At 46.0% G+C, this 12,318-nt stretch overlaps 1 protein-coding gene across 1 annotated transcript in view; it reads right to left on the bottom strand.

The window, feature by feature from the left end:
• Window positions 1-4,596: 4,596 nt before the first annotated feature.
• The window catches only part of LOC119509838 (transmembrane protease serine 13-like), a 139,740-nt gene continuing 132,018 nt past the window's right edge, over window positions 4,597-12,318 (bottom strand). The window contains exons 2-3 of the mRNA XM_037803874.1: window positions 7,444-7,940; window positions 4,597-4,919 (exon numbers count right to left, since the gene is read on the bottom strand). Of these exons, the coding sequence (XP_037659802.1) occupies window positions 4,790-4,919; window positions 7,444-7,940 (627 nt within the window). The 3' untranslated portion in view covers window positions 4,597-4,789. The remainder of the gene's footprint in view (window positions 4,920-7,443; window positions 7,941-12,318) is intronic.

Below are 12,318 nucleotides of genomic sequence, written 5' to 3'. Positions count from 1 at the left end.
AAGACTGACTATATTATTTACCCTTTCTATACCTCAGTTTTCTCATCCATAAAACGGGGCAGGTAATAACACCTTTGTAATAGGATAGGGGTGAGAAGTAAATGAATTAAAGCAAGCTAGAGCAACTAGAAGAGTATTTGGCAAATACTGAGTGTTCATAAACGTCAGTTATTTTTTATTCTCTGCCATTTTATGTCTTGGGTCATTTTTATGTCTTTCCATCAACGAGCTTTTTCCAAGCATAGACTTCATCTCCTTCCTCAATGTTTGCTCTCAAAGTCTTTCTTGCACATAGGAGGTGATGAATAGATACTGATCGAGTGAATGCAGAGTATAAAATGCCTAGGAATCCCAGGAACTCATATTTATATGACAAAACCATGAAACGCAAACCATGGATGATGGGATATTTCATTGCGGCCCTGTGGAGGTTGCTGGAATAGCCCAACTTGACCATGATCCAGCTCCCAGCAGCTCACTTGCAGCTGCCTGCAATGTGTTATGGGCTCAATTGCACTGTTCCAGCCACGAGGCCTTCCAAGATTTCCAATGTTGAGTTCCAGGCTTGGAAGGCCTGGAATCAACGGATGTAATGGGAAAACTGAAAAGGAGTTGGGTACATCTTGCTCAGCCCTGCTGGCTGCTGATGGATTTGGGAGGAATGAACATTTCCCTCTGGATGCCTGGCTGGGAAAGGAAAGAATCAAAAAAGCAAGATTCTCAGTGGATGTGTGAGGCTTTGTGGTTTGGTCCAAAACCAGAACCAAAAGTAGGAACTAATCTTATGTCCAATGGCCACAGATTTATAATTTTTAAAATAGAAATTCTCATTTGTCAGTTGCTTTGTGAGCAGAGAGGCGTCGTGGCACTCAGAGACTGGTGAAAGGAGGAGCTTTACTGAATCTTGGCAGGTTGATGGGTTTGGGGTGGGGTGAGGGTGGTTTCCAGCAGAGCCTCTTACATATTTCTAAAGATAACCTGTCAATTAAAGAAGGAGAATGGGTAATATGAGCACATCATGGATAATGAGAAAAAAAAAGAGTCTGGCTTGGGGAGTGTGTTTTAGTTAGTGCTTGCTGTGAAATGAGCCACCCAAAAACATAGTGCTTTAAATGATAACTATTTGTTTATGATTCTCTGGGCTGGAAAATTAGGTTGGGCTCAGCTGGACAGTTCTTCTTGTCCTGAACATACTTTCTTATGTATCTACAACTGCAGGCCAGTGAGGGGCTTGGCTATGAGCTGCATGATGGGGGCAATTGGGCCATTTATTTCACATCATCCAGCTAGCCTGGGCTTGTTCAGCTGGTGGGGGCAGGATTCCCAGTGAAAGCATGCACTGCCTCTCAAGGTCTAAGATGGGAATTGGGACAGTGCTGGCTAAAGCAAGTTGCAGGGCCAATCCAGATTCAGAAATACACCTGCAAAGTATACTCTACCTCTTGATGGAGGGAGCCACAAAGTCAAATTGCAAAGGAGCATGGACATGGGAAGGGTGGAAAATTGGGGCCAGTTTGCAAATGACCACAGATGGGGAGGGCTGACCATCACCAGCTGTCGGAGGAGTGAAGCATTCCAAGCAGGAGTATTGCAGAGGATTCAGAAGCCAGGGCCTCCAACTGGCTTCCTGGTTGTCTGTTGTGGGGGAATGATGGGTGGGGTAAGATTTGATCCTGATCCACCACTGACTAGCCATGTGGCCTCAGGGTCGGGGTGGGGAGCAGTGACTCCATCTGAGCCTTAGTTTCTCCATTTGTAAAATGGGATCCCAGTTTCTACCCCATAGGTTTGTTGTGTAAACTAAAGAGCCATGCAGCTGCCATGTAGTAGGTTCTGGAAAAACAGCTGCTATAAGGATTGATATATCAATCTTGTAGCAAATAACAACAGATTGGACTGAGGATAAATGAATAATAATGAATAATTAGAATTTCTCCCCAGCAAATTAGCCCAGAATTTCCTACTGAGGAAGGCACAGTGACAGCTCAGGTTACACCCGCAGAGGCCAGCATCTCTTTGATGCCATAACCAATTGGGCTGGCAGAACTGGCCACTAACCATCTTAGGGCCCCCAAGACCTCAGACATCCCCCATGACTCTGTGGGGTTCTGGGGCTCTTTGTTCCCCAACAGGAATCTCAGCAAGTGGCTGCTGAGCTCTGGGTCTAACACTGGCCCTTGCAAAAAAGGCTGGGGTGCAGTGAGGAGAGCTTTAATTGGGGAGCAAGGCAGCCTCCAGTGGGCTCAAAGAAACCCCTCTGGTTTTGTTTGTTGACTCCCATATGTCCTTGCCTCTGAGCAGGCAAAAAGGACAGAGACAGGAGAATTACCTAGCATTCTAGACTAGTGCTATCCAATGGAATTTTCTATGATCTTGAAAATGTTCTATATCTGTGCTGTCCTCAGTGGCAGCCACTACCAGCCACATGTGGCTGTTGAGCTTTTGACATGTGGTTTGTGCAACCAAGGAACTGAATCCTTAATTTGAGTCACTTATTTAAATAGCCACATGTGGCTAGTGGCTACTGTATTAGAAAGTACAAATCCAGACAGTTGAGCTTTGGAGGAAAAGGGGGTGTGGGAAGCAGAATCACCAGGCCATGGTCCTGACTAGATCAGGGACAGAGTTCCAGGGCTGTGTGGGAGCCAGATGAGGGCCTGGGTGGGGGTCAGCTGAGCAGCAGGGGCTTGGCAGAGCCTTCGGGGGGGTGTTGCCGGGTTTCTTACCCCCTACTTCTAAGGAAGGCTGAGAAAAGAGAAAAGCTTGTGAATCGGAGGAAATACAGTCCATGATAGATTTAGCCTCTCTGCCCTCCTTGCCCTGCTCTGACCAGCCAGGCTGCCAGTAGCTCCCAGAAAGGCTGGTTGCTCTCCATACCCCACAGCCCCTCTTGCTCCAAGGAAAGACAGACTTCAGCTGTCCAGTCAAGGAGAAAGGAAGGGACCTCACAAGGAGGAGAGCAGGGTCCCTCCCATTTGGATGGCTGCTTTTCAACAAAAGGGACCACGTGGTCCAACGTGACTTTTGAGGACAGTAAGACAGCACACACCCACGTGTGCACACACACACTGTTTGTGGGGGAGAGGTTATTTTTGGTGAGTTGGGACAAGATGTCCTGGTCTTGAAGAACTGTGCAGGTTTTGCTTCTGCTTTAATTGGGTTCAAAAAGATGACAAACCAAATCCGCCTCAGGGTTTGCTTTTGAAACTCACAATGGAATTTATTTCAGGACGTTCCCCAAGTAGCAGGAATACTGCTGGTGGAACTGATGGTGGATTTTGCCTAGAGATTTTTTTTTTCCCCAAATTGCTTTTCAACTCCAGCAGCTGTAAATGGCCCACAAACCAATCAGGGTTTTTGTGTGAACACTGACTGAAAAGGGCCACTTTCTGCTCATCTCTGCAGACTCTCAGTCTCCTGATACTTTTTAAAGTTGGGACTCTAATTGCAGGGAAATGTTCTAGCATCCTTTAAAGGATAGACTCCTTCTGGAACCTTGGATTAATTGACTGCCATGGATACCAGTGGCCCCGGATAGGCTTTTTGCAGTGACATGGGCGAGATTAGTTTTCTGCTATCGCCATAATTTATAAGGCTCACATTACCATGTAACTACTGGGTGATTACATGGAAAATATCGTATAAATACATAGTAATTACAAATCCATGCAGATTACTTGGTATATACATTTGAAGTTAGCGAGCAGTTCAAAGATTAATTATACTGTAACTGGCAGTATTTAAATCATTTCTTCTCATATGTGAATACATTGAGGCAGACTTCAAGGCTGGCGAGGATGCTGACGTGATGAGTATGATCTGAAAAGAAAAAATGAAATTTGACAGGCATGGATTATTTAAAGCATGCATATGTGAGCCGGGCAGCCACTGCACTTTGATGCAAATCGTAGGGGAAAGAGCAGGGGGGATGGTGTGTAGAGAAAGGTGCTGAGCAAAGTAAGGATTTCCTGCTGGTGACTTGAAATTTAAACAAATAATCATTGAGATGGCGGCCCAGCATTATGTTCCGAGTTGTGTGCGTTAATGTCAACATCTGGTACCAACATTTTGACAATTCTATTAAAATGCCCCAGCATTCCCTATCTAACACCTGTTAGCTCTAATTTTCTTTCCTGAGAAGCACACCAGTAGACAGAGTAGATTCCAAATCATTTATCACTTTTAAAGTGCTTCCATATGTGTGTTGGGTCCAGCCTAGCCCTAGGCAAACGTTTTCCGAATGCATTAAAATTCAGGACTATTTTTTTTTTTAAGTGTAGACACCAATGTTTCATTGAATTCATGTCTGGTAATTATTAACTTAAATTATGGCTCACACATGACTTGACAAAGTGGACCATGAATTAAAACACACACACGTGCATACACACACACACCCCAGAACGTTTCAATAGATGCACCCAACTCCTAACTTGCATGTTATTGAGATGTCAGTCAGTAATCATTAGGCAAACACTCTTCATCGAGGGAACTGCTAAGAGGCCCAGGAGTCCCAAGGGATGATCTAAAAATGTCAAAAATGTTACAGTATAAATGAATGACACCAACAAGAGAACATGTGTTAGAGATGCAAGCAATTAGTTAATGTATTACAAGTTTCAACCTCTGAGCAAAACAGGCAACAAAAATTTCCTCTAGACAAAAGGCTACAGATAAGATCCAGTTGATTCCGAGACGATTCAGTCTCCCTGAGTGGGAGCAACATTCCAGCAGGCTCCAGGGGTCTCTGGGGTTTGTAGGGTCTACATCCCTGGGGACCTGCCATTGCTTAGGTCGTCAGGGCCTGCTTTGACTGCGGAGTTCTCATGGTGGAGAAGTGGAGTCTGAAACGAAGGAAGGTGGACTGCACTCCATGGATTCGGCTCAAGAAGCTAGCTGGCTGCTTCTTATTGGGGCTTCTGAATAAAAATTAGAAGGTAGAATGCAATCTTATTTCTGTTTCCAAGGGAAAGGAGTTATGCATGGCGAGGGTGGGGTATTTTATGGGTAAATAGTCTTCATTGTTTTTCAGAGGAGATTTTAAAAGTAATTATTATATTTGAATAGCTCCTCTTCTCTCTCTCTCTCTTTCTGTCTCTCTCCATAAATACATATATACATACAAAAAAGATGTTTTAAGCAAAAAACCCACATGCTATGCACGTATATGTGCATGTGCATTTGTGTGTATAAAAGATGTTTTAAGCAAAAATATACATGATGTACACTGAGGATAAAGATTTGAAAAGGTCCCTTAGAAATACTAAGGAAAACACCGAAATTAGAAGAAAGAAGGGATGAAAATCTGAGTCCACCAACTCTAAATGTAAAAAAAAAATTGTAGACAGTTAAAAATGTCCATCCCTGTACACATGCACACCTACACTTTCACACTTCCTCTGTTTACTAAATAACATTTCAGCACAGTTTTCATCTTATAAGGAAAGTGTTTGAAACTTGGAATAAGTGCACTTAATTAAAGGAAGGCTGTGAAAATGTGCACTAATCTGATATGACTAATAGCAAAGTGCATGAAATTGCTAATTAGAATTTCATTAAAGGTGCTGCTTTATCAGACTGTGAATATCACAACCTTTAAAATTCTTTCAGGAAAGCGTAATTCCTTTTCAAACAGAAATATTCTTTAAAGACATTTGATCTATTCTGAAGGAGTTCTTGGCTTAGGCTGGAGCTTAAAATGTTGCCGATATTCTATAGGGTGATATCAGAAGATGAATATAGATCAGGGACTTTATTTTGTTTGACCAATGAATTCTCCCCCTGCATCTCCCTCTGCCCTCACATGTTATTGTTCAAAAATGTAATCATGAGAAATAGAGTTCAGTCTTTGGCTTGTTCCACATGTAATTTGTTTTCTACTGAAGCAAAAACATTTATTGTCTCCTAGAAGGGTAAAGGTTTATTACTTTAAAATGTTAAAAGTCACTAAAAATAATATTAAACATTTTAATTTTCACATGTATTTAAAAAAATTAAAGGGAGCAGACAACAAAATATTTTTTTCCTTAAAAGAAAAGAAAAAAAAAAAGAACCAGCCAGCAGCCTCAGCTCTTTACTTAAAAGCTAAACCTCTTAAAATGTGGATATCTTGTTCATAAAATTGCACTTTTTAAAATTGGGAAAGTACACAGTTAACCATAGGAAATGCATATTTACTCCTTCCTGACCTGCTTTATTAGGTTATAGGACTTTCTTAATTCATAGTTTAATTATTCCCTGCAGTAAATCTGCATTTCAGCTTGCTTTTTACCAAGTCATGTTTTTAAAATTCTGCCTTTCTATTCTTTCATCTTTTCTATTTTCACCCTTATTTCCAGCTACTTCTCCTTATTTTCATATTCAGAAAGTTGCTATTAACAGCTTATTCTCCCTACACATATATTTTACTTGCTGACTTTCCTGGTTGTGGAAGGTTTCTGACAATTACTAGCTGGGTTCTTTTTAACACTCAAGCTTAATCTAACAGTTACATTTTGTTACCTAATAGTCCTTTAAATGCTTATAGAAAGTTTAGCTCACCCAAAGCATCAGTTTACTTTTACAGAAGTTGTTTAAAAAAAACCCATCCCAGCTCCAAATTTGCTGCGTACCCCAATTAACAGTGCTGTAATTTTGCAGAATTGAATAACCTAAATACATTTCAAAAGCTTAATTTAAAAGCTAATCAGTCATATTTACATGATAACCATATCTGATAGTAGAAAAAAATGAGAACAGAAGTAACTTTATTTGAGAAGCAGTGTGGTTTCTTTGGACATTTAAACAAATCTCTAGTGGGTTATTAACAGTTTGCTCTGATTTTAACTCCGGTAAGGGGAATTTTCGTCGCATTTAGACAATTTATCAACTGGACTAGGTCACAGATAAAAGATTGCGTTCTCGTTTCCAACATTTGGGAGGCACATTTGTGCAATAAATGCAACGATTTTAAAAGATCAGTCTAGACTTAAATGAATGAAAATTATGCCAGTTAACCGTAATGTCTGGAGTCCGATATGGGCCACCGTAGTCAAACAAAGCTGCTAATTCGAATGTTTTAAGTTTCAAATTGAGAAATAGTGTACTAATATGGCAACAATAGGGCTGCTGTTCTTTCAACCACTCTGAGATTACAGACTCCTTATGGCTCGTTTTATGCAAAACAAATGGCAGGTAATTGTGATTTAATTCTTTTCAAGTAAATTATAGTGAGTGCGTGACACAAAGCCGCGGCGGACCCTCCTTTCTCCGTCAGTAGTTGAATTAATGATGGCAGGAGTAAAAACGGCAATTGGCACAGCAGCCCTCAGCCCCCCTCCCCCGCCCGCGGGGAACCTGCCAATCAGGCCGCGCCACAGCGAGGCTCGGAATCCTCGGGTCGCCGACGTTCGAGGATGGAACGTTGGGGGTCTCGGCGCCAGGGTCCCCGAACGTTGGACTCACCCGGAGCCAAGGTCCCCGCAGGGGTCGGCGCCTGCGCGCTGCGAGCCGGGCGCCCCTCGCGTGGGCACCGTGGGCGCGGTGGGCACCAGGGGCGCATGGCGCTGGAAACGCGCGGCCGAGTTGACCGCGGAAAGGGCTCCCCTGGCGGCCTGGGGGTCGGGGCGCTCTGGTGATAGGCTAACCCCGCCACGTTCGCTTCGGTCAGAGACACCCCGGGAGCTCCGGGAGGAGGCGGCGCGGACGAGCGAGAGGTGGCGGGAGGCCCTTCTGCGAGCCGGTGTGCCCTGCGCGCCCCTTGGCGCGCCTGGGGTCCTGGCCCCCGCACTCCGAACCGCTTCGTTCCCATTACCAGTTCTCGCCCTGGAGGGGCCTCGTGAACCCCGGGAAGCCTGGGTCGGAGGCTCAAGGCGGGCGAGCCGGAAAGCAGGGGTCGCCTGTGGCTGAGAGGGGTGCACGCCTAGTGTCCCGATCCGGCCGGCCGGGAGCGCAGGAAGGGGCTTTGGAATGGGGCCTCAGCACCTGTCGCACAGTAGGTGCTCAATAACCGTGGAATTAACCACGATGCAGTCTGACAACTTCCCATCGTATTTGGATTAAAACCCTAACTCCTTCCTGAGGCCCAAAGGGCCCTCTGCCCTCTGCCGGGATATGCAGTCAGAATGCTTGGGAATACCTGGGATGGAATCTTGCCTGCTTGGATGATTTTGAGCAGGCTATTTAATCTCTCTGGCCTCAGTTTCCACAATTGTAAATGCGGCTAATAATAGAATCCTACCTCCAAGAGCATTAAAGAGCCAGTAAAGTGCTTAGAATGGTGTCTGGCACAAAAGAAGCTTCCAAGAAATATTGGCAGGACCCACTCTGCCTCAGCCACATCCATCTTTTCCCTGTTCCGGGACCTCCCCAAAGGGTCCCTGTCTCAGGGCCTTTGCATGTACAGGCAGAGCTCGTCCCCTGCTCCTGTCAAGGCTTCTGCTTCAGGGATCAGCTCAGCTGTCACCTCCTCTGGGAGGTCTTCAGGAGCACCCGACCTCCCCATCAATCACTATCATAAAATTCTTGTTTTCTTTCTAATGTTTATTCCAGTCTGATTGGTTTTCTGTATTTGCTTAGTGTTCTTGTCTGTCTCCACGTATGTTCCGTGAGAATGGGGGCCTCATTTGTCTTGTTCTCCGTGGGTCCCCAGCACCTTGCTCAGTTCCTGGTATGTTGTAGGTGCTTAATAAATATGTAGAATGGACAAATGGCGTCGCTTCCTCTCTGATCTATAAACCAAAGCAGTTGAACTGCTTCATCTCTAAGTGCCAAGTTCCATCAAGATTATAAGTGAAGCTGTCAGCGTGGAAATTATATTTTCAAAATTTAAAAAAAATAATTTTCAAAAGAAATCTAGGTTCTCAGGAGGAGTGCCTGACCACAGGGACTTTTTTCTGTGCCACCTTCTACCCTGACCCCGGCTGGAGCCAGCCTCTTTGAGCTGTCCTGGTAGCTCCCTGATGTTGGGGATGGCGGGAGGAGCCTTCCGGTGTCGGAGCTGGGTGGTGGCTCTTGTTTTCCTCCCTCGCTGAGGGCTGTGCAGGCTCTGGGCAGCCCGGCCCCAGGAACCCTGTAGTCCCCCCACCACCCTGGGAAGTAATACCCGCCTTTGTGCTGCTTGCCCTGTGGTGTCCCCCCTGCAGTGACTACATCATGTGGCACTGGCCTTGTGTTCGCCACCTCCCCTGGCTTGAGCTTTTCTGCTCCTTTGGCCACCTCTCTTTGGAATTAGTCACAGATTCACACCTGCTTTTCCTTCTCTCCAGAGCCAGCAGCCTTAGACTGGCTCCTGCTGGGCTCACCAGACCATCTGAGGGAGCTGCCAAGGATTGAGAGGAACTGGGTGGGGCTGCCCCAGCAGCTCAGCTAGCATCTGGGAGAGGAGTCAAGTGGCCGGGGTCATCTGTCTTAACGCCCAGGCTACAGCCAGGGACCGAGTATATATCTGGAAGTCTTGGTGGGGCTCCTCATCTCTCCCTATTTGTTTACTCAGTGGACTCATTATAAACAATGAGTCTCTCAGACACGGCAACCATCCTTAGTGGCCGCCTCTGGTTCCAGGGTCCTATCTTTGGGAGAGAATTTGGAGGGGAGCTCTGGCTATCCGGGGAACGGGAAGTATAAATACTGTGCTCCTTTGTGAATCTGAAAACAGTTGCTAAGCACCACTGGGCACAGTGGTGGGAGCTGGGGACACAGATACAATAATAACCAACACTTATTTAGCACTTCCCATGCCTGGGAACTGTGCTTGGTGCTTTATGTGTGTTTCATTATTTAATGTAATACACAGCTCTGTGAAATAGGTTCTATTATTATCTCCCTTTTACACAGGAGGAAACTGAGGCTCAGAGCAGAAACAGAGGCTGTCAAGGTCACACAGCCAGGAAGTGGCAGGGTCTGGGCTGGAACTCCCTGCCCTCCTAACCACCACGCTGCACTGTCCCTCCGTGTTAGTCTCCTAGGTGGATGAGACACAGCCGCTGCCCCCCAGGGCCATGGGGTATCAGAAGCAGACAGCTGTGCTAGGTGTTCTTGACACCTGTTTTCATTTCCTCCTGGGTACACGGGAAGAGTATGTTTCCCAACCTCCCTTGCCATGAAGGGTCCCCTGTGACTGTGTTCTGGACAATAAAACACGGGCAGGAATGATGTATGCCACTTCTATGTCCGGCCCCTAAAACTTCTTATAAGATCCTTCATGCTTGTTTTTTCCTCTGTCTGCCAACTGCCTGCCTCGTAAGGCACTGGCTTCCTGGTAGAGAAGGAGCTGGGTACCTATATCTCTAGCCAGAGTGATGCAAGCAGGCCTCGGAGGTAAGTGGAATTTGAGACAAGCCTTCACTATCTGGATTGGAACCCCAGCTTATAACTTACTAGTTGGGTGACCTTGGGAGAAGTTACCTAACCTCTTGGAACCTTGGTTTCACCATCTGTAAAATGGGGATAATAAAGGTCCCCACCTTCTAGGATTATTATGAAGATGAAATAAATTAAAATATGTAAAGCACCTGGAACATACTATATTCTTGTTTAACTTTTTTCATGATTAAAGACTAGTAGAACTTCAGTAGGTGAAGAAGGGAGGCAGAGGGCACCTGGTGAATGCCAAGGGCAAAGTGGCAGAGTTGAGAAGATTCAGGGTGTGTTTTGACAATACTGAGTAGCTCAGTCTGCCTGGCTCACAGGGGAGCAATAGAGGATGAGACTAGAAAGGGAGGCTGGGGCCAGGCTGAGGAGTATATATTTAACAGGCAATGGGGAGCCATTGAAGGTTTTTGAGCAGGAGAGTGTTACGGCCATAGCTGGGCTTTAAGAAGAGCCCTCTGGCTGCAGGGTGTAGGGTGGATTGGAGTGGGAATGATAGGAGAAAGGTGTTGCTGTAGGCCAGGGGAGAGAGGGTGGTGGTGGCTGGGAGGGCTGGGGCAGCATGAATTGGCATTCTTGGCAGAGGGAGGTCCTCTGGGGCTTGGTAATCTGCACACTTCAGAGGCCTTTGTGTTGCATGGGGTGTGAGCTCCACACACCCTTGGCAAGGGAAAACATGGCAAGTGGTGCCCATCCGGGGTCTGAGTGAGTGGCTGGGAACTCACAGCAGGCTTTCCCTTTGCAAGCCCAGGCCTGGGACACGGTCCCTCTGGGCATCATGCCAGTAGCGATATCTTTGTGCCAAGAAAGAGACAAAAGAAAGGTAGAAAAATGGTGGCCCTGCCTCCTTTAGGTCCTGAGAACCCAGTGCACCTCAGGGTGGAAAACCAATTTGATGGTCTGAAAACAGGTTCCGGAAGACTCTCTTGGAAGGCAAATGGGAGAAGTTTCCTTTTGGGTTGTCATCAGGGTTTTTGAAAAGCAAAGCAGACTGGCGAGAGCTGCCTGTCTGAAGCGTGTTTTATCTTAACCTTTCCATGTAATCCTGAAAGCCCACCTAATCAATTGAAGATCATAAAATATTAGACTTAATGCTGCAAAGTGCTGCTTTTTAATTCACATAGCAAGCTCCTAAATAATTCAAATAGCAAACAGACCCTGCAAGTCAATGGTGGGAGGCTGCTTGGATCAGCAGGAGTGTGTCAACACATGCCACATTTTCCGGATCGACTCCATTTCAAGAACCCTATTAAGTTAATTGCCGGTTTCTGACAGCAGAGAGCATGCTGGGAGCACAGCAAGCTTTATTAGCCTCGGTGGCATCTGGAGACATCAGCCATTTTGCCCCTCCTTGCAGGCACTGGGAGCAGCATGGAAAAAAAGTAAATCAAATTATGAGACAATAAATGCTTTTGGCAACACGTGGGCATCAGATTCATTGGAGAATCCAAAAGAGTTCAAGTGTTGATTGCAGGCCTGTTAAATTTTTTACAGCAACATCATCTATATGTTGCAAAAGTCTCATAGACTGTCACGGAGCAGTTACATCATTTGGTACCACATGGCTAGTGCAGGTAAACATTAATGCAAGCAAGGGGCCAACACCTCCTAACGAAACTCCTGGGTGGAGACTCTCTAAATAGCAGCAGGAGTTGGGGTGAACATAGAGAGAACCCCTAGTTTCCCTCAAAGAGCCAATATTGCATGTTCAGTTTGTGAGCAGATCAGCCCGTGTTTGGAAACCTAGTAGAGACATGGACAGAGGTTGGAGATGGTCGGAGATGGGCAGGGAAGGGAAAAGCTGTGAAGTCAAGGCCCCCAGTCTTCTGGAGATGGGGGTGGGGTGGGGGTGTTAGGAGATGTGCCCATTTCCCTGTGAAGTGGTTGAGCTGGTGGTGAGGTTCCCAAGCGGGGAAGCCTCCCTCCCTGTGTGTTGTTTCCATGGCTACCTGCTCTCCCCTAGGTGGGCCT

Source organism: Choloepus didactylus, chromosome 15 (genome assembly GCF_015220235.1).
Source record: "Choloepus didactylus isolate mChoDid1 chromosome 15, mChoDid1.pri, whole genome shotgun sequence".
In the NCBI taxonomy this organism is placed as follows: domain Eukaryota; kingdom Metazoa; phylum Chordata; class Mammalia; order Pilosa; family Megalonychidae; genus Choloepus; species Choloepus didactylus.
Note: the sequence above shows the minus strand (reverse complement) of the source record. Positions and strands in the feature narration are given on the sequence as shown.